The sequence below is a fragment of the Sphaeramia orbicularis genome, chromosome 5 (genome assembly GCF_902148855.1).
Source record: "Sphaeramia orbicularis chromosome 5, fSphaOr1.1, whole genome shotgun sequence".
NCBI classification, from domain to species: Eukaryota; Metazoa; Chordata; class Actinopteri; order Kurtiformes; family Apogonidae; genus Sphaeramia; species Sphaeramia orbicularis.
In genome coordinates, this window is record NC_043961.1 from 14,834,928 (window position 1) to 14,858,091 (window position 23,164).

At 37.0% G+C, this 23,164-nt stretch overlaps 1 protein-coding gene across 1 annotated transcript in view; it reads left to right on the top strand.

The window, feature by feature from the left end:
- Nucleotides 1-23,164, top strand: part of chl1b (cell adhesion molecule L1-like b) — a 141,405-nt gene that overhangs the window by 35,674 nt on the left and 82,567 nt on the right. Inside the window, 8 exon segments of the mRNA XM_030134871.1 lie at nucleotides 122-312; nucleotides 898-1,020; nucleotides 6,594-6,764; nucleotides 7,035-7,055; nucleotides 7,137-7,248; nucleotides 8,429-8,610; nucleotides 10,981-11,112; nucleotides 18,521-18,661. Coding sequence (XP_029990731.1) covers nucleotides 122-312; nucleotides 898-1,020; nucleotides 6,594-6,764; nucleotides 7,035-7,055; nucleotides 7,137-7,248; nucleotides 8,429-8,610; nucleotides 10,981-11,112; nucleotides 18,521-18,661 — 1,073 coding nt within the window.

Consider the following 23,164-nt stretch of genomic DNA (forward strand, 5'->3'; position numbering starts at 1 on the left):
TTGGACCCTTCGGTGGGCCGGTTTTAGCCCTCGGGCCTTATGTTTGACACCCCCGGTTTAGAATGAACACAGGGCAGCTGCTCAAGGACTTGATATATCAATACTTTCTTTGTTTATGCAGATTCAGATGGACAAAGAATGGGCAGGAATTCGACCCCTTTTTAGACCCCCGTCTGATGAAAGAGGAGAATTCTGGGACTTTTGTGATTCCAAATAATGGGAACCTCACTGAGTACCAGGGAACCTATCGCTGTTACGCCACCAATAAACTGGGGACGGCCATATCCAAGGAGATTGAGTTCATTGTGCCCCGTGAGTAACATCTGTGTGTACATGTGTGTGTTTGTGTGTGTGTGTGGTGCTGTGTTACAGTGCTTTCACAGTGATTCAGGGCCGGGCAGTTCTTTGTAATGACTGCACCTCTCCATTGTGAGCTGTTCATTGTAGCGGACGCGGCAGAAAGTCATTGAGTCTCTGCACCTTCACAGCATCTCATCTATATCTGTGTATTAGAAAAAGCATCCAATGTGTTCCAGCCGCTCCATCATTTCCTTGGGTACATTTTTCATTTTGTTTCCAAGAGCCGAACATAAATTCTCAAAGAAAATCCTTCTCCTTGGGGGGACTGTGACTAAATTTGGCCTGGGCCTCCACAGCTGTGACAAACCCCACACGATAGTAAAAGTGATGTCTGTTTTATTTCATGGAGCCAAGAAGTAAAAAAAAAAAAAACTTCTGATTTCAATTTAGTGACTGACACATGAGGTCCAAGAAACTCAATGTGCACCACAGAGGAGAATTAAAGAAGGATATTACTGCCATCTTGTGGAAAGTACAAGAACTGCATGTGGTATTTATTCATGTGCTCTGTTTATTTTTTTGGTCTTTTTTTTTCAGATGTTCCAAAGTTTCCGAAAGAAACTCTTGATCCGGTCGTGGTTGAAGAAGGCCAACCCTTCACTCTGAAATGTAACCCACCGAAAGGAATCCCACCTCTGCAGATCTACTGGATGACGCTCAGTAAGTGATGTGTTAAAGCAGTTAATAAAAAAAAAAAAAAAATGTATTTACACCTGCAGAATTTTATCAGACCTTTCATTCACCAGATAGAGTCCCATTGAGGTCAAGATCTCTTTTACAAGGGCCAAGAGGTCAGCAGCATACAACCCAGATAGCAAAATACAGGGTGACACAAAAAAAATGGGAACTTTTTAACAATCCAATAAAACCAAGAGTGATGGAAGAAAAATATTTTATTCGTAGTAATTGAAACCTTAAAATATGCCATTTAAGAAACAATGATGGAATTTTCATTTTTTTAAAATTACTGCCTGTAGATGGCGTCCTCCTGTACGAATGCATTCTTGAAATCTGCTGTTGAGATTCCTCATTGACCGCTGCAACATCTCAGCTGGGATACTGTGAATTTCATCCTGAATTCTCTGTTTTAACTCATCCACAGTTCTTGGTCGAGTCGTGTACACTTTACTCTTGAGATAGCCCCACAAGAAAAAATCACAAACAGACAAATCTGGCAATCTAGGGGGCCAGGGAACGTTACCGAATCTTGAGATCACACGGTTACCGAACAATTCTCGCACAGCCGCCAGTGGTTACTAAAATGGGGGTGTGTTTACTTGCTCAAGGTCACTGTCTCGCAGTGCTGCCACTTGCTCATGTCTGCCAATACGCACTTCAAAAATTTCTGTTTTTTTGGGTCAACCTGTATAACTAGACCGGACATGGGCCAGATGGACTGAAAAATTCGGTCCGATTTGGTGAAACGGATCTGCTCCAGTGTTGTGTTGCACAATGGGCCAGACTGGGTATGGATTCACGTGCCAGATCTGCAATAGTTTTGTTGCAATTTTTACAGTCATGAAGTCACTTTATAGCACGATTATTATTTTAAATATAGCAGTTACCATTAACTTTTGCCATTCAGTGTGTTGTTGAAGTCTGTTTTGTATGTCTGCACGTATGCTGCAGCGTGCCTCCCTGGTCGCTGCTGTGACGTCATGTGTCGACTGTTAACTTTCAAATTGTGAGTGCATTCGGTTTGCATGGTCCGCCCTGGAACAGTCCATAACCTATTAGAGCCTGACCAACATGGGATTTTTTGGGCCAATACCGATATTGGGGGCTAAAAAAAAAGCTGATATCCATTATATCAGCTGATCATCAATATTGGCCAATAACCGATATATATATATATATATATATATATATATATATATATATATATATATATATATATATATATATATATATATATATACATATATATATGAAACTAGAAAAGCACTCGGAGAGCGCAGACCTCCGCCAAGGCTGATCAGTGGCCCCCCCCCGTGGGCCCCCCCACGCCAAGGAGGTTATGTTTTTGCCAGGGTTTGTTTGTTTGTTTGTCTGTCTGTCTGTTTGTCTGTCCGTTAGTGTGCAACATAACTCAAAAAGTTATGTACAGATTTTGATGAAATTTTCAGGGTTTGTTGGAAATGGGCCCCCCCCACCCCTGATCACCACCAAAATTTAATCATTTCTTCCTTATCCCATTTCCAACAAACCCTGAAAATTTCATCAAAATCTGTCCATAACTTTTTGAGTTATGTTGCACACTAACGGACAGACAAACAGACAGACAAACAAACAAACAAACAAACAAACAAACCCTGGCAAAAACATAACCTCCTTGGCGGAGGTAATAAGAACATTGATCTACACAGGATATAGTAATCTTATATTAGATAATTGTGGACAGGTGGATTAACAGTTGCATAAATCTTTATCTCACAAAGAGGAGCAGCGAGCGACAGAATGTCCACAGCAAAAAAGTTAATAAATCGGTTACATATTGGCCGATGTTGATTACTCAGTGGTAAACTATAATCCGCCAGCCGATTAATCGGTCAGGCTCTATAACCTATCATTTAGACTGTCAGTCTGATGATCCCGGCCACATCTGGTGCAATGACACTCAGTGGGCGTGATTGCTATGTGCCCTGGAAAAAATCAAAATCTTACCAAGTGTATTACTATATATATATATATATATATATATATATATATATATATATATATAAATATATACATATATATATATATATATATTTTTTTTTTTTTTTTTTTTTTTGCTTGAATGAAGCAAAAAAAATCTTGAATTACACACAAAAAACAAAAACTAACCCTAACCCAGAGCAGCACAGCCAACAACCTGGAGGGGGCGGGGCCTGAAGTGGCTCATTTGCATTTAAAGGGCCAGCACTCAAAACCACCTTTCTGGTGTCATTACTCAGAAATAGGGTTGAAGATGGACCTGTGGAGTTGAATTAGTGAAGAATTCAGACCCAAGAATAGCATTAACAGTTTATGTAGACCACAGGGAAATGTTTTAAAATGCATAATTCCATTTAAAAAACCAACATATCACTCCTTTAAAGGTTAAACTCACTGTTTATTGTGACCTTTGACCCCATGACAGCAAGCAGCAGAAACAAATAGAAACATCTGACGTGTTAAATGAATGAAATCTGATTATTCTGTTTGTTTTGTCATGCTATTTATTTTGTTTGTTGATGTTTAGAAACTATACGGACAAAAATATTAGGACACATCATGTCTACAGCTGTAAGATGTCCTGTTCATGATGATTTGAGATAAAAATATCAGTATTTCCTAAAGTTTAATGGTAGATATTTCTTTCTCAGTGAGATGTGATTGAAAGTAGATGGTTAGATGTGGTGGAAAATTGTTATTTACAGTCAGAGCATGAAAAATATTGTGAAATCTAGAGGTAAAACATTAAAATTATGACATCAATTTGAAACAATTTAAGCAATTTAAAAAATAATTTGAATTAAATTAATTTTTTTAAAAATTCAAAATAATTTAAAACATTTTGAACATCAGTTTAAGACATTTAAATTATGACATTATTGACATTAAATTATAACATTATTTAAATTATGATATGACATGTATTAACAAAAAACAAAAAATAAAATCAATGTTGAGAGAAATTAAGGCATTTTGGAAACAAAGATAACAATTTAAACCAAACTAACTAATGCAATGATATTTATCACAATATAAAACTATATTATAACATTAGTCATCATTGTTTTGTATCCCAGACCCCTGTTAGAAAAGAAACACCTGAATTCAATGTGTCCACATACTTTTGTCCATTTGTGTATGTCTTAATTTGGATTCTTCGGCATCTTTCAAAACTTCTCAAACTGAACTTGTTGGAACCTGAACTCTTTTTAGGCTAAATTGAGTCTATTTTTCCTGTGACATGTTCACTTCTTAAACCCTAACATTTTCCATTCTATTTGATCTATCAGATGTCAGACTGCGTTACAGCAAAACCATGCACGGTGCGTCTGAGAGATTTTTTTTTTTTTTTGCAGTAACAAACAACAAAAAGTCTGGATTGTTTCACCTCGTACAGCGTCTGTGAATATGTGATGATACAGAATAGAATAGATGATGCTGTCAGACGGTGCAGGTAGAGAGGAGCAGCAGGGTTTAGAGTTGACCGAAGAACAGGAGAGTAGAGGCAGAGGTCACAACAGGCTGATCCAAGGTCAGTGACACTGTAGGGGTGGAGCTGGACAATGAGGACACTGTTATTGGAGACCAGGACAATACTGGACAAGTCCACTCACCCTCTCCATGACTCCAACCAAATGCGCCTCTGAACCACATCAGACTGTTTAACTCCACCTTATAGCCACATAATGTTAATAACACAACCATTTATACACACTTATTTGTGGATATTTCTTTAATTATTTATTGTCGTTCAGCATTGGATTGATGAAGAAAATTACAGTCCACAGGATCGGTAGTGAAATGAAACGTTTATAAATACATTTAAAAAAGAAAAAATAGAAAACAACAGAGCAAAGTGCAGATAATAATGATAATAATAATAATAATAATAATAATAATAATAATAACAATAATAGTAACAATAATAATAATAATAATAATAATAATAATAATAATAATAACAATAATAATAATAATAATAATAATAATAATAATAATAAATTCATCAACATAGAAGAGGAGAAATAACTGAAATGTAAACCGATTGTAATAATCATGATAATAATACATTTTATTTAAAAGCACCTTTCTTGGCACTCAAGGACACTGTACGGTAAACAGGAGAGTGTAAAACGAGCAATAAAAAAAGAGTAGAAAACAAAAGGCAGGGTAAAAACTGGACAATGCAATTGTGGTCACATAGAGAAAGCGGTCCTAAACAGATGGGTTTGAGTAAACAGTTCTGAGTCAGTCTACTGCACAGTTATTGAACATAAAGACAATGTAATGTCTAGTACATATTGCACAAATTGCTGCTTTAGTTGTGTTTAATAGTGTTTTAACATGTATTTATGTATTTATTTAGAGCTGTGTGTGTGTGTGTGTGTGTGTGTGTGTGTGTGTGTATGTTTTTTTTTTGTATTGATCATTTCTTTCCTACCACTTTTTATTACACTTGAATGGTGCAATTTTAACACACAAAGATTATGTTTCTGATTCAGATTCTCTTTCTGATTCTGTCTCTTATTCTGTTTCTGAATCTGATTGTGATTCTGACTCTGGTTCTGATTCTAATTCTGGTTCTGGTTCTGTTTCTGGTTTTGATTCAGATTCTGATTCAGGTTCTGATTCAGGTTCTGTTTCTTGTTTCTGGTTCTGATTCAGATTGTGATTCTTATTCAGGTTCTGATTCTGTTTCTTATTCTGTTTCTTATTCTGGTTCTGATTCTGTTTCTGGTTTTGATTCAGATTCTAATTCAGGTTCTGATTCTGTTTCTTATTCTGATTCTGGTTCTGATTCAGATTCTGTTTCTGACACTGTTTCTTATTCTGGTTCTTATGCTGGTTCTGATTTTGTTTCTGATTCTGATTGATTCTGGTTTTGATTCAGATTCTGATTCAGGTTCTGTTTCTTGTTTCTGGTTCTGGTTCTGATTCAGATTGTGGTTCTTATTCAGGTTCTGATTCTGTTTCTTATTCTGATTCTGTTTTTGGTTCTGTTTCTGCTTCTGGTTCTGATTCAGATTCTGTTTCTGATACTGTTTCGTATTCTGTTTCTTATTCTGGTTCTGGTTCTGATTCTGTTTCTGGTTTTGATTTAGATTCTGATTCAGGTTCTGATTCTTTTTCTTATTCTGATTCTGTTCCTGGTTCTGATTCAGATTCTGTTTCTGACACTGTTTCTTATTCTGGTTCTTATGCTGGTTCTGATTCTGTTTCTGATTCTGATTCTGACACTGTTTCTTATTCTGGTTCTTATGCTGGTTCTGATTCTGTTTCTGATTCTGATTCTGACACTGTTTCTGATTCTGATTCTGGTTCTGATTCAGATTCTGTTTCTGGCACTGTTTCTTATTCTGGTTCTGATTCTAATTCTGATTCTGGTTTTGATTCAGATTCTGCGTCAGGTTCTGATTCTGTTCCTTATTCTAAGTCTGTTTCTGATTCTTACTCTGTTCCTGGTTCTGTTTCTGTTTCTTATTCCTGTTCTGCTTCCCCATCACTCTGACATGTGGTCCTCCTCTCTTTTCCTTCAGATCTGCAGCACATCGAACAGGACGAGCGCGTGTCCATGGGTCTGAACGGTGACCTTTACTTCTCCCACGCAGAGGAGAAGGACAGTAGGAGAGACTACTGCTGCTTCGCCGCCTTCCCTCGAATACGAACCATCGTGCAGAAAACCGCCATGTCTGTCGTCGTCAAGACAAGTAGGTGACGAGACCTGACGCAACTTGCCGTTTTGATCATTTCCGACCCGCTGGTTGATATTCACAGCTGCACTTCAAAGCCACCGGGTGTCACTGTGTCGTCTATCGGCGTCTGCATCTCCTTGGTTTTTCTGTTGTGATTTTGATCTGAGTGATGCATCCAGTCATGTTCATGCTTTGTGTTTATGTTTCATTTTTATATTGTTTCTTTGTCTTTTTTTTTTGTTTTGTTTTGTTTTTTTTATTTTATCTCATCCACCCCCATTTCAGAAAAGTCAAGTCCAGAAACAGGTGAGATTCAAGTTTTTGGAGTAAAGAAGCAGATTTGTGTGAATGTCTGTGCATAAAACAGGTTTGTACTTTGTTTCTCAGCCAATGCCATCCTGCAGAGAGGACCTGCTCTACTGACGCCCCCTGGTGTCAAATCAGAGAAACGTCTGGTCAAAGGAGAAGACCTGAAACTGGAGTGCATCGCTGAGGGAATGTGAGTCCGATTACACACATAACAGCTCACAAATACACAACATATACACACTATATGGACAAAAGTATGTGGACAGGTGTTTCTTTTCTAACAGGGGTCTGGGATACAAAACAATAATAACAATAATATAGTTTTATATTGGGATAAATATCATTGTATTGGTTAGTTTGGTTTAAATTGTTATCTTTGTTTCCAAAATGCCTCAGAGATGGTTTTGACTTAATTTCTCTCAACACTGATTTTTTTTTTTTTTTTAATCCATGACTATGAGCTAACTCTAAATTTCTAAAATATTTTTCATGCTCTGACTGTAAATAATATTTTTCTACCACAACTAAACATCTACTTTCTTCACATTTCGCTGGGGGGGGGGATTTCCCATTAAACTTTAAAGAATAATTGATATTTTTAATCTCAAATCATCATGAACAGCCTCCAACTTTGGACCTCTGGTGTGGGATTATTAAAGAAATTTACTGTATGGAGAGGCTTACTTTTGCTTTAAGACTTGAGCTGGAGAAATGTACTGAACGCTGGGAAAAATGGATTGTGTACGCACCTTGATTAATACAACCATAATTGTACAATGATGTATGTGTGCATGATGTAAAAGAACATTTTAAGTTTAATTGTAACGCCCATGATGATCTCATGTTCATTGTTTGTTCTTTTGACAATTAATAAATAAAAAGTAAAAAAAAAAAAAATCATCATGAACAGGACATCTTACAGATGTAGACATGATGTGTCCCAATATTTTTGTCCATATAGTTTATAAACATCAATATTTCCTTCAATTTTTTTCTTCCTCAGTGAGATGTGAAGAAAGTAGATGTTTAGTTGTGGTAGAAAATAATTATTTACAGTCAGAGCATGAAAAATATTTAATAAATTTAGAGGTAAAACATTTAAAATCATAGTCATAGATTTAAAAAAAAAAATCAATGTTGAGAGAAATTAAGTAAAAACCATCTCTGAGGTATTTTAGAAGCAAATATAACAATTTAAACCAAACTAACCAATGCGATGATATTTATCCCAATATAAAACTATATTCTGACATTTGTCATTATTGTTTTGTATTCCAGACCTCTGTTAGAAAAGAAACACCTGAATTCAACATGTCCATATAATGCAGTTTTTTGCAGATTCACAGGTTCTTTCTTCTTCTTTCTGTCAGTCCGACTCCAGAGGTCGAGTGGATGAGAGTAGCTCATGAACTCCCCCAAAAAGCGCAAGTGGAAAGTCACGGGAAGCTGCTCATCATCCCCCGAGCCGAGCAGGAGGACAGTGGGAAGTATCTGTGTAAGGCCAAGAACCGGCTGGGAGAGGCCGTCCATTACTTCACAGTGACCGTGGAAGGTAAGAAGAAGTTACAGCGACTCACTTTTATTTGTCTTTTCATTCATTTGGCTTCATTTTACAGCGGTGGAAACAAGTTTTTGGACACCCCATGCATTTGGGATATATTTAGTATTTAACCCATAAAGACCCGAACAACCACTGGCGACCAAAATCATCTACCAGTTTAAAATTTTTAATAACTTCTGTTCCACTAATCCAGTGTTTCTCGAAGTGTGGGGCGGGCCCCCCAGGGGGGGCACGAAGGCATGCCAGGGGGGGCATGGGATCACTCTTGGGTGGTTGTTTTTTTTTTTCTCCTTCTGGTTAGAACATGTAGCAGGTGGAACTAATGTTTTAGCGTTGGAGCACCCAGGACTTATTTTAGGGACGTACAACAGACAAACCTACAGCCATGGTGATCTGTCACGAGACTAGACAAAGAGTTTAGGTTTGGACAATGGACAAGGACTGAACTGGAAAAGAAAAATGTGGAATGTTTCTGTTTTTGCACAGTTTGTACAGTTTGCACTTTAATGTTCTGAGATGTGCAATGGAAACAGGCTCATTGTAGCCACTGATATTGTTAAAATGTTCATCTTTATTACCAAAATTTGTTTGTTGTTCTAAAAAAAAAGTAACTTTATTGTCATAGTTGTAAGATAATTGCACATTTCCAATTTTTATTTGGAAAAATATTGTCTCAGGGAGCAGTCTTGTTGAGTGTATTTGTATTATTCAAGCAAAAATCTAGGTTATTTTTAATTTGAACAACAAATTCTTCAAGGAAAAGCAAAAAGTATTGTGACAATATTGACGTTTCTTTCAATAAAAGTTATAATTGCGCCACTGTTACAACGTTGCTAGGGTTGGGGGGGGTGGCCTGGAGATTTTTCGTCCTCCAAAGGGGGGCCCGACAGAAAAAGATTGAGAACCACTGCACTAATCCTATCAATACATGTAAATAATTGGTGTAAAATACAGTTTGTCATCTTTTCATGGTCATCAGATATGACCCATTTGGACATTCAGAGGCTCTGTAGTTACCGTGGAAACACTGTCATCTTCTACAACATTGATTCACCAGTAAAACCCATGGAGTTGGATCAATGACAGTGAAAGGACACACTGAGTTTATGTTCAGTTAATGATGAATTTTGTTGAAAAAGTCACATTTTCTTCATTTTTCTCTGTTTCTGATATTACAACATTAACTTCAATCTGAGCTTTTATGAACATCCACATGATCAGTAAATTAAATACGGGAAAATACCAGATTTTTATTGAAGAAACGCAAAATACAGAGGAACATTATAATAAATGGGGATAAATTGCTCAAGAAAGGTTAAATATAGAGAAAATTTCATTTGGGAACTGCCAGAAAAGTAACACTGAGTCTTTTTGGGTTAATATTTACAGATGCACTCCTTCTGTTCAGCTGTCAGGATGATTTGACACAACATTAACCCATAAAGACCCAAACAGCCACTGGCAACCAAACCATCTACTGATGTAAACTGTTTAATACCTGTTGATCCACTAATCCTGTCAATACGTGTAAATAATTGGTGTAAAATACAGTTTGTCATCTGTTTATGGTCATCAGATATGACCCATTTGGAAGTTCAGAGGCTCCGTAGTTACCGTGGAAACACCGTCATCTTCTACAACAGTAAAACCCATGGAGTTGGTTCAATAACAGTGGATGGACACACTGGGTTTATGTTCAATTAATGATGAATTTTGTTGGAAAAAGTCACATTTTCTTCATTTTTCTCTGTTTCTGATATTATGACATTTAACTGCAGTCTGAGCTTTTATGAACATCTACGTGATCTGTGAATTAAATATAAGAAAATACATGATTTACACACAAAAAAAAAGCAAAATACAGACGGTAATATTACAATAAATGGTGATAAATGATTTAATAAAGGTTAAATATAGAGAGCTGCCTCAAAAGTAGAGCTGGGTCTTTATGGGTTAAACTCTTGCATATGTTTACATCTTATGGGTAGAGGTTATTATGTAGTAGTCTACATGTTATTTCATATTTATATAGTTATATATAGTATATTATTATCGTACAGTCCAATTGTGATAGTATGTTGTGGATCTTTGCATTCAATCCCTTTGTAATTTATTTGTCTGAATCTGACTGAAAGTGTCAGAAACTTCACACTTCCACATAATTGCCGTCATGTACTGAGCCCTAACGTTCCTTTTTTATTCTTCAGTGTCAGTGACAGGAGGTTGATACGATCCCACCTGATTGTTCTGATTTACACGACGTTCTGCAGTTTGTTTGATCGGCGTCTACGTCGCGTGTGTTTACTTTCACGTCCTGGCGCTCATCAGTCGTTCGTCTTCTGTGTTCTGTGTTTTCCCCAGAGCCTCCAGAGTGGGTGTTCGAGCCCGAGAGTCAGCTCAGTATGATCGGCAACAACGTGCTGATAAAGTGTTCGGCCACTGGGAGTCCTCAGCCGACGATAACGTGGAAGGTCAACGGCGTTCCTCTGCACGGTCAGTTTAAGTACAACAGAGACGGTTGAGTTCAGAGACCACATTCAGAGAAAAAAATACAAGAAAATAAAACAAAATGTGATCTGAAGTGGGATGGAACGGAAAAATTATAACATACAGGGTGGGAAAGCAAAATTTACAATATTTTGAGGCAGGGATTGAAAGACAGTGTATGAAAAATTAGTTTATTGAAAGTCATAAGAATTTATTTGCCACAAGAAAACTGACATAATAGAAAATGTTTTTATTCTATGTGTCCTCCTTCTTTCTCAATAACTGCCTTCACACGCTTCCTGAAACTTGCGCAAGTGTTCCTCAAATATTCGGGTGACGACTTCTCCCATTCTTCTTTAATAGTATCTTCCAGACTTTCTCGTAATAGTTTTGCTCATAGTCATTCTCTTCTTTACATTATAAACAGTCTTTATGGACACTCCGACTATTTTTGAAATCTCCTTTGGTGTGACGAGTGCATTCAGCAAATCACACACTCTTTGACGTTTGCTTTCCTGATTACTCATATGGGCAAAAGTTTCTGAAAAGGTATGGATAATAGTGTTAGGTATGATTATGACATCAATATATGTTTGGTTTCAAAACAATTGACGTAGTGCCTGCTGAGAAAAAACAACTAAATGTTCATTGTAAATTTTGCTTCCCCACCCTGTAATAACCCAGTGTTTTTCAACGTGGGGTCGCCTGAAATTCAAATGGAGTCGCCTCAAATTTCTAGTAACAAAAAAAAAAAAATTACTAATAAAAATATTTTTTAATGATTCAATATATATTTCATTATAATTAAAACACCACACTTTTCCTAATAAAACTCAAGTTCAAATAAAATGCAGGATATAATATCTGAGAGGGCATATCTTGATTGACCCGATCATGTGACTGCATGCGTTCATACACTTCAACCTGCTCAGACACAGTCACAGTCAAAAAACTGAACCGAACAGAGAATGGAAAGATTTATTTCACCTGCCTGGTCCTGCTAAGACATCTAAGAGAAACTGAGAAGCAGACACCAAAAAGGTGCATTATATACACTAGCAGCATTGTACCTGTGGTGCCATTATTGTAAATGGACATTTGAATATGAACATAAAAGTGGGCCTAGTAGATAGCACTGGCCTACAAGTAAAATGCTTCCAGAATAAAAGTAGTTAAACTTTACCAAATTTGAGTCACTAATAAAGAAAAATTAAATCAAAAGCACCAGTTGGTTGTAGTTTCTAAGATACAGTCTTAGGCCAAAATGCGAAATTCTGAGAATTAATGAGAGAATGGGTTTTATTCAAAAGGAGTGTTTGTCTCAGAGTTAGCACATCCACCTCAAAACAGTGTCTGCACATTACAGTACAGTCACTTTTCTGGTTCTTTGTAGTGGAACATTTATAAATCCATTGTATAAATGTACAAAAACCAGCATATACAGGGTGGGGAAGCAAAATTTACAATATTTTGAGGCAGGGATTGAAAGACAGTGTATGACCAATTAGTTTATTGAAAGTCATGAGAATTTATTTGCCACAAGAAAATTGACATAATAGAAAATGTTTTTATTCTGTGTGTCCTCCTTCTTTCTCAATAACTGCCTTCACATGCGTCCTGAAACTTGCGCAAGTGTTCCTCAAATATTCGGGTGACAACTTCTCCCATTCTTCTTTAATAATATCTTTAAGAAAGTCGACATCGCTGTGTGATGTTCTATTGGTAGCATGTTCGAAAACGCCCCAAATAGCAGAATCCAGAGGGTTTAGATCTGGGCTAGAAGGCGGCCATAAACATGATTCCCAAAAATTGCTAAAGTTGGATTTGTTGCTGTTGTCAACAAGTGTTTTGGTGTTCTTGTGTAAGATTTTAACTTCAAATCATATTTTACTGCATTTCTAACGGTCTTGTTGTCTACCTCAAGTTCAATTGCCATTTTTCTCATGGATTTGGTTGGATCCTTTAGGATTTTGGATTTGAGAGCTTTAATAAAAGCTTTGGTACGTTTTTTGTTGCTTCCTCCACTTCCAGACTTTCTCGTAATAGTTTTGCTCATAGTCATTCTCTTCTTTCCATTATAAACAGTCTTTATGGACACTCCAACTATTTTTGAAATCTCCTTTGGTGTGACGAGTGCATTCAGCAAATCACACACTCTTTGACGTTTGCTTTCCTGATTACTCATATGGGCAAAAGTTTCTGAAAAGGTATGGATAATAGTGTTAGGTATGATTATGACATCAATATACATTTGGTTTCAAAACAATTGACGAAGTGCCTGCGGAGAAAAAACAACTAAATGTTCATTGTAAATTTTGCTTCCCCACCCTGTACATTCCAAACACGGCACTTAAAGGGTTAAAAAATGTGACAATTACTGAGTATTTATTATTTTTAATTACGGCTCAAGTTGATGAAATAGAAAAAAAAGTGTAAAAGAATTTTTTTTTAAAAATGTATGGAAAATTTTTGACATTATTCCACAAGTGTGCCAAAAAGGCATACTTGGTGCTTAGTAAGGGCCTTGCTGGACAGGATAGCGGAGGGTTAATCTCTAATGTACATGAACGTGTCACCAGTCCACTCAGATTACTGTAAAGGCAGCATTCAACATGTTCTATTTTCTCTCAGTGAAAATGACTTTGTCGCTGTAACTGTTGCGTGTAAAAACCTCCGCTGTAGTCTGGGCGAGCGCCGATGGAGGATTTGGAGACTTTAGGTAAAAGAAGTGGTAAGAGGCTGGATTTTAGGCTGAAAATGGGGCCGATGTCTGCACTCTGGGCCGATTATGGAGGATCATTACACCACAGGGAACCAGGATGAGGCAGGTGGAGTCTGGAATAGTGAATAAGACTGAAGTAAGAGGGTTTACAGGACAGGGTGTAAGTCTGTGTTTATAATGAGAAGGTTTGGACTTTTGGAAGCATTTGGAGTGGTTTACAGCAGAATAAGTAAATGTAGGATGGATAAGTCGCACTCACAGTTCACCCGTAAAGACCTAGTGTTACTTTTGGGGCAGTTCCAATTGAAATCTTCTCTGTTTTTAACTTTTCGTAGGAGATTTATCACCGTTTATTACGTCTGCCAAGGAGGTAATGTTTTCATCGGGGTTTGTCTGTTTGTCTGTCTGTTAGGAACATGAAGTCAAAAAGTTATGGACGGATTTTCAGGAAATTTTCAGGAGATGTCAATACTGGCACAAGGAACAAGTGATAAAATTTTGGTGGTGATCGGGGTTGCGGTGGGGGGGTGTTGTTTGTTTGTCTGTTAGCAAGATAACTCAAAAAGTTATGGAAGGATTTGGATGAAATTTTCGGGAAATGTTGATACTGGCACAAGGAACAAATGATAAAATTTTGGTGGTGATCGGGGGGTGGGTGGGGGGGGGACAACAGGGGGGATGGGGGGGCAAATTTTTTGTTTATTCGTGTGACTGTTAGCAAGATAACTCAAAAAATTATGAAAGGATTTAGATGAAATTTTCGGGAATTGTTGATACTGGCACAAGGAACAAATGATAAAATTTTGGTGGTGATCGGGGGGGACGACGGGGGCGACGGGGGGGGACGAATTTTTTGTTTGTCTGTTTACCAAGATAACTCAAAAAGTTGTGGAAGGATTTAGATGAAATTTTCAGGAAATGTTGATACTGGCACAAGGAACAAAATATACAAGTTTGGTGGTGATCGAGGGAGGGAGGCGCAAATTTTTTGTTTATTCGTGTGACTGTTAGCAAGATAACTCAAAAAATTATGAAAGGATTTAGATGAAATTTTCGGGAATTGTTGATACTGGCACAAGGAAGAAATGATAAAATTTTGGTGGTGATTTGGGGGGATGCAATGGGGGGGATGAATTTTTTGCTTGTTTTTTTGTCTGTTAGCAAAATAACTCAAAAAGGTATGGACGGATTTTCAGGAAATTTCCGGAAATGTCGATACTGGCACAAGGAACAAATAATAAAATTTTGGTGGTGAGCGGGGGAGGGGGGGACGACGGGGGGGGGGGGGGGGGGGGGGGGTTTGTTTGTATGTCTGTTAGCAAGATAACTCAAAAAGTTATGGAAAGATTTAGATGAAATTTTCGGGAAATATTGATACTGGCACAAGGAACAAATGACAAAATTTTGGTGGTGATTAGTGGGGGCAATGGGGGGGAGCATATTTTTTGCTTGTTTTTCTGTCTGTTAGCAAGATAACTCAAAAAGTTATGGATGGATTTTCATGAAATTTTCAAGAAATATCGATACTGGCACAAGGAACAAACGATAAAATTTTGGTGGTGAGTGGGGGAGGGAGGGACGACCGGGGGGGATAGGGGGGCAAATTTTTTGTTTGTTTTGTGACTGTTAGCAAGATAACTCAAAAAATTATGAAAGGATTTAGATGAAATTTTCGGGAAATGTTGATACTGGCACAAGGAATAAATGACAAAATTTTGGTGGTGATCGGGGGGCAGGGGGGGCGACGGGGTGGCAGTTTTTTTGTTTGTCTGTTTACCAAGATAACTCAAAAAGTTATGGAAGGATTTTGATGAAATTTTCAGGAAATGGTGATACTGGCACAAGGAACAAATTATTAAATTTAACTGATCTGCCTTGGCGGATGTCTGCGCTCTCCGAGTGCTTTTCTAGTTCTAATATAATTCCACTATCAGGTCGTAGGTGTAGCTCAAACTGAGTTCATATCGATTGTCTAACAATTATTATCCACTCCAATCCAACTTTATTTGTAAAGCACTTTAACCCTTTCATTCATGAATTATGAGAACCTTAATCAAGATTTTATTCTAGACATTTAGGCATGGAAAAAAAAAACAAACAAAAAAAACAAAAAAAAACAATGCGATTGATTTTTTATGATCCTATTTTTCATGGAGTTACGAAAATGTCCACTGAGCTGGACACCATGTGTTTAATGTTAGAAGCAAAGAAACATGTATTTACTGATATACTGTGAGAAAACTATGAAATAAATGCTGATAATATGATGTTTTCTCACATTTTAACATACCTGCATGGATATAATATGCAAAAAAAACAAAACAAAAACTTTTTGTCTAACAATTCACAATTTTTTCCACTCAAACATGTTGCTGCAGATTTATCTAGAATAGCAAAGTTACAGTAATGGTATGAACTGCAGTTTATGGGATGATGCATAAGTGTCCACTATGCTGGCTGATATGGAACTAAAACAACAAAATCCATGAATATACAAGAGAACACCTTTGAACAGCTGTCCACTGTAGTGACCACTGTGCGTGAAAGGGTTAAAACAACTGCAGTGGGCCAAAGTGCTGTACAGAAGAATAATTAAAACCAAAATAGAAGAATAAAATACAGAATAGATTTAAATACATTGAAACTGTACTAAAAAGAAAACAGTGCTACACAGAAGAATAAATAAAACCCAAATAGAAGAATAAAATACAAGAATAGATTAAAAAACATAAAAAGCCACACAATTAAAACCGACAAAATAAATAAATAAATAAAATAAATAGATAAATAAGAATAATAAACCACTATCAAATAAAAACAATAGAATAAAGATATTAGATTAGAATTAGTATAGATAGATTTATATATAGCAGAGGATTGGGGGGTTTTCAGGGATGTCCCCTTGCTGTCAACCCCCGACAGCGTAAGCCTCATTATTCACATGTAATGAAGCCAAAGGAGCCAAAACTAAATGTGACTGTCTGTACAAACACTAGGACATTAGTGGGATTCACAGTATAATCTCATACTTACTGCCTTTTGATTAAATAAAGCAGTTGTCCGTACACTCAGACTTTAAAATACTTTGCTCATTGTTTGCTTTTTCAGGTGATTTTACCTCCCGTCATTGTTCGTCAGTAAACTCCTCATAATGAGTACGACCTCTCGTTAGAACGGGGAACATGCTCTGAAGACTTAAGCTGTTCCACACTGATGCATTTTCATTTTAAAAATGAAACCAATCTTCGTCCGCGGCTGCAGAACGCCGCTGGAGAACAGAATCGCTGCAAATTGCTCCCCTGCTGTGAATGTAATCAGTGGTAGCGTGATGAAATACAGAATTTAACTCCGTAGGCACCGCTAACGGAGACAAGACGACGAGAACAGGCTAAATTTACAGCTGAAGTAAATTCAACATGACAAGGACAAAACAAATTAAATAGTTTTGTACACTTATTTGTGTGTATTTCTTTTAATTATCATATTGATAATATATCATCTAGTACATATCATACAACTGCTGTTCTAATTGTGCTTTAATAGTGTTTTTAATATGTATATTTAGTATATATATATTTAGAGCTATATATATATATATATATATATATATATATATATATATATATATATATATATATATATACATATATATATGTATATTTAGAGCTTTACATGTTTATTTATTTATTTATACTGATAATTTTTGTCCTGTTACTTTTTTTTTTACCTGATGTAACTGTAACACACAATAATTTCCCCCAGGGATTAATAAAATGTTCTGATTCTGATTCTGAAAAGAAGGATATGAAGATAGTGGACCCGGGCAGGAAACACTGTGGGTGTTATAAACAGTGTAAATCATTTTAGTTCAGGTTCCACATAATGACCAAAATGATCTCAAGTGGGTCAGAGCAGTAAAATACTATCAATATAACTTATAAATATTGACAACTCAAACAAATATTCCTCTGTTTAAGTATAAAAAAGTCAAATGAAAATGTTTATATTTACGACTATCTTTTCACAAAAACTTAGGCACCCCTGCTGTAAACCAACAAGTTAATGGTAAATATGTGCATATTAACCCTTTCATGCATGAATTATAAGCACTTTAATCAAGATTTTTTTTCCTGAGTGTTTTTATTCTAGTTTAGGCATGAAAAAGAACAATGCAATTAAATTTTTTTTATAAACGTATTTCTCTTGGAGTTACGAAACTGTCCATTCAGCTGGACATCGTGTTTAATTTTAGAAGCAAAGAAACACATATTTACTGATATACTGTGGGAAAACTATGAAATAAAAACATTTTTAATGCCGCTAAACTTTGTTTTCTCACATTTTAACATACTCAAATACCAGTTATTACTCAAAAACAATAACTTTTTGTTTAAAAAAACAAACAAACAAAAAAACTTAATTAAAATCTAATATTTAACATTTTTTTCGCACTCAAACATGTTAGTGCAGATCAGGTTTATCAAGAACAGCAAAGTTACAGTAATGATCTGAATGTCAGTGTTTGGGATGGTGCATAAGTGTCCACTGTGTCGGCTGATCTGGAACTAAAACAACAAAATCCATGAAAATACAAGAGAACACCTTTGAACAGCTGTCCACTGTAGTGAGCACTGTGCATGAAAGGGTTAATATAAAACTGATCAGCTTTGTTTATGTTTGTTCGATTTGCAGAGTCGCCCTCAGCCAACAGGAGGGTATTTGACGACACGATAGTTTTGCATAACGCCAAAGAGTCCGACAGCGCCGTCTACCAGTGTGAGGCCTCCAACAAACACGGGACCCTGCTGTCCAACGCCAACATCATGATTATGAGTAAGTACATGCATCATAATTACTCCGAGGGCTGTTGTCCTCCATCATTTAAACGGTACCTGTGGCGAATTTTCACAGACGAGCAAAAGGATGAGAAAAATAATCCAAAAAAGATGACACAGTTTAACTGAAAATGAGCAAAATAATCAACAAAATGAGCACATAAAAAAAAGAAAAGCCAACGAATTGGACAAAAATGAACAAAAAATGTAAAATTATTCTCTCTGAGAACAAATTCTGATTTATTTGGAAGTAATTTATGTCGAGCTTTCAATATTAGTTGTAACTTTTTTTTTTAATTCAAGTTTTTATTTGGTTTACAATGCACAATTTACATATTTTATACATCGATAGTTTTGGTTTTTTATAAAACAAGACAAAAAACAAACAAAAAAACAAACAAACAAAGAGAACAATTGAGTAGCAATTGAACAATGGACGTCAAGTATGTTCTTTTTAAGTATTTATAAAGTCCAGCATTCCTTGAATTTGTCACGGTCCAGTCTTAGTGTAAAGGTGAGTTCTTCCATTTGAGCGATTTCTTTAACAAGGTCCTTCCATTCGTCCAGTGAGGGTGTCTTGTCTGTCAACCATTTCCTAGGGCCCCCTTTTTTTGCTGGCAATCATCATGATATTCCACAGATATGTTTTACAAAATCCTTTTATACCACCTGGTCGTTTACCTAAGAGCATATTCTCAAAATTTAAAGGCGTTTTTATTGTCATGACTTTGTCAATACTGTTCCTAATTTTTTCCCAAAAGGCAGATAATTTGGGACAGCTCCAAAAAATAGGATGGTGATGAGCTTTTTTCACCCCACACTGTCTCCAGAACAATGTATCTACATTTAAACCTTTTTGTGCAGGTGTTCTAAAAAAGCGAATCCCACTTTTCCATGCAAATTCTCTCCAACTAAGTGAAGATGTACTTTTCCATATATTTTCTTAGTTGGACTGTTTTAAACTCAATCAAATCTGGAAATTTTAGAAGTTGTAATTTTAGAAAATGTTTATTTGTATGGTCTACTTCCTGCAGTATTTATCAGTCTAATGGCCTTTTTTGCAGTGTATACAGGGTGGGGAAGCAAAATTTACAATATTTTGAGGCAGGGATTGAAAGACAGTGTATGACCAATTAGTTTATTGAAAGTCATGAGAATTTATTTGCCACAAGAAAACTGACATAATAGAAAATGTTTTTATTCTATGTGTCCTCCTTCTTTCTCAGTAACTGCCTTCACACACTTCCTGAAACTTGCGCAAGTGTTCCTCAAATATTCGGGTGACAACTTCTCCCATTCTTCTTTAATAGTATCTTCCAGACTTTCTCGTAATAGTTTTGCTCATAGTCATTCTCTTCTTTACATTATAAACAGTCTTTATGGACACTCCAACTATTTTTGAAATCTCCTTTGGTGTGACGAGTGCATTCAGCAAATCACACACTCTTTGACGTTTGCTTTCCTGATTACTCATATGGGCAAAAGTTTCTGAAAAGGTATGGATAATAGTGTTAGGTGTGATTATGACACCAATATATGTTTGGTTTCAAAACAATTGACGAAGTGCCTGCTGAGAAAAAACAACTAAATGTTCATTGTAAATTTTGCTTCCCCACCCTGTATTTTGTTTGTACTTGGGTTTTATATGCTGGTCAGTTTGGTTCATCATTAATCTGGTCTGCTATGTTTTCATACTCTGATATTCTATATTAACTCAGGTTCAAAACATGCAATCTTTACATTAAATACATTTGAAAAGTATAACTTCTATTAATTTGGGTCATGGCTAGTCATTAAGGGGTGATAGTTGGTCCTGAAGACAGACCTACGGTGGCCCTGAAGGGCAAACTACGACAAATCACAAAGCACACAAGAAAAACAAAAAGACACACACACACACAAAAAAAAACATAACACACAAAGAAAAAGAAAATCACGCAAACAAGAAAAATAAAACACACAAGAAAAAGAAAGACACAAGAATAAAAACCGCACAAACAAGAAAAAGAATATCACACAAACAAGAAAAAAAACACACAAGAAAAAGAAAATCAAGCAAACAACAAAAGGTCCTATCGGATAAGGTAGGCACCTGCCCTGACCAGGATGTGGATGCTGATTGGATTGTCTTTCTGACAGGTGTGAAAACTGGAACTTTATATTTAAATATGGCTACCACTGGAGGAATTATCAGGGATTATTTTGATGCAGGGCATACTTATGAATTGTCTCATAATTATGCCCTGCTCCCTTTTTCCCTTTCCTACAGGAAAAGTAATAAAAATGCTAAAATGAATAACAGAACACATGATGACTGATTCCTACCAGTGTGGTGTGACATGTGACCTGTCTGACCTGGGCCGTTGTAAAGGACAGGAGATGATGGACCAGGACACAAACGAGCCGCAGGTTCAGAAAAAGAGGCGAGTCCGTCCGGTCCGTTTCAGGTGGAAATCACAAATATCAAGAATAAATCAGTGTTCCGCTCATGGCAACAACACAAATACATCCAGTTCTGTGATTTAGGTTTTTTTTAATTTTTTTTTTTATTAGTGATAGTTAACAAGACAATGTGGACAGAAAAACAACAACAACACATAAACAAAGGGAAACTCAAACAAATAAACAAACCAAAAACAATAATGACAGAGTATTGACAAACAACAACGTCATATTACAATGAAAAAGATTGTAAATGTAAATAGCAACTAAGGCTACGTTTACATGGCAACACAAAGATCCAATTCCGCAAAGATTTCTCTTTTGCGTTATAAAATCATTCCACGTTAAGACGAAGCCGCTATGATAACGATCTGCATTCACATGAGTCCGCGAGGACGGCTGAATACGCTGTAGTGGCCATGCCAGACCAGTAGCTGGTGATGTAGAGCTGTAGTGAAACAGTGGCGGTAAAACACGCGCCTGCGCACAAACGATTTCCGGTTTAGACAGCCTTTAAATGAGAAGAAGAAGAATAGGCGGACAACACTATTTACAAGCAACAATGGCAAGTGGTCGTACAAAGACGCAGGACTTCTTTGTCTGGACAGATGAGCTGAGCACAGTTAGCAGCACGTATGTTGTTCTGAAACCGGCCATTGTTGTTGTGGTTGTTCCTTCTTTTTCTGCAGCTTTATTGTGTCATAGAGGCTGGCAAACCAGCTTGGAGGCGCATTACCGCCACCAACTGGCCTGGAGTGGGTTAACTGGCGGTTCTTGGCTGCGCGCGCATGCGGTGACGTCATATTTTACCCCGGAACGCTCCGATTCGCGTTAACACAGAGATGGAATGCGGAGCGTATCGATAACATTCCACCCTGGACCCTGGTATCAAAAGTTTCCGGATTCAGGCACTCTAGGCACCGTTTCCATGTTAACAGAAGGCTAATCCGCGATGAAATCTTCCCGGAGTCGACTGAATCTGACGCCGTGTAAACGGCCCCTAAACCATATAGCTTGGTTAGGGGTGATAGGGAAAAGGGGAAGAGGGGGGTGTAAATGAAAGTGAGAAAGAGAGAGGGGGGAGTGAGGGGGAAAATAATAATTGTTGTGATAATACAAAAATATTTAAAAATACCAGTAGCCTAATTTGCTAGAATTATAGTGGCAGCGGTAGCGGCGGAGGCAGCCACAATACTACTAGTTAAATAATTTAATATTTGTAACAATGTATTTGTATCAGTTACTATCTGTTTTGAGTTTATATGAATCAGTTTAAATGAATATGGCTACTGTGGGGGGGGGGGGGGGGGGGGGGGGGCAGCAGCACACAGAGACCAAAGAGGGGAGGACACCGTCAACCCCCCACACAACCCCCAGCAGCATAACCACAGCCCAAGGACGAGACCAGCCATGGCCAGTCAAAGGGTATTCCTCCTAACCCCCCCCTTTATTATTTTTTTTTCCCTCTCCTTTGTTTTTTTTATTTTTTTTTATTTTTATTTTATTTTATTGTTGAATGTCGACCTAGTCCACTCCACAGTTGGACCACTCTCAGACCATTTAGGAGACAGCCTGTCCACTGTGGAGTGACCATTTTTAATTTTTCCTGTACAAGAGATCGGGGTGGATGCCTTCGAGCCAGCTACCTCACACTGCCCACGTCAAAGACCGTGGCCATACCACCAGGGGGCCGAGGGTCGGGTCTGTGATTTAGGTTTAGCGTCAGACTGTTGACCAGTTAGCATTAGGTTAACTGGACTTCACTTTGGACTAAACAGCTGATGCCACTGATACTGTTACAGCAGGGAACCAACTAAACAGTGAATATTTCTGATATACATACCATTGGTTTGTTCGACAGTCGGATCCACTGCGACTGTTGTGGTCCTTTAGTTTCTTTTAATCTTACATAAATTTCTTGGGCTTTTCTCGTATTTCTTTAGGCTTGTGTTTTATATTTGGCTCCGACAGCTTTTACTCGCTCGTTTCATGTTGTTCAAAGTCCGACTGAATTTCCTCATCATCCGTCCACTTGTTTTAGCTTCTCTTTTGGTCCATT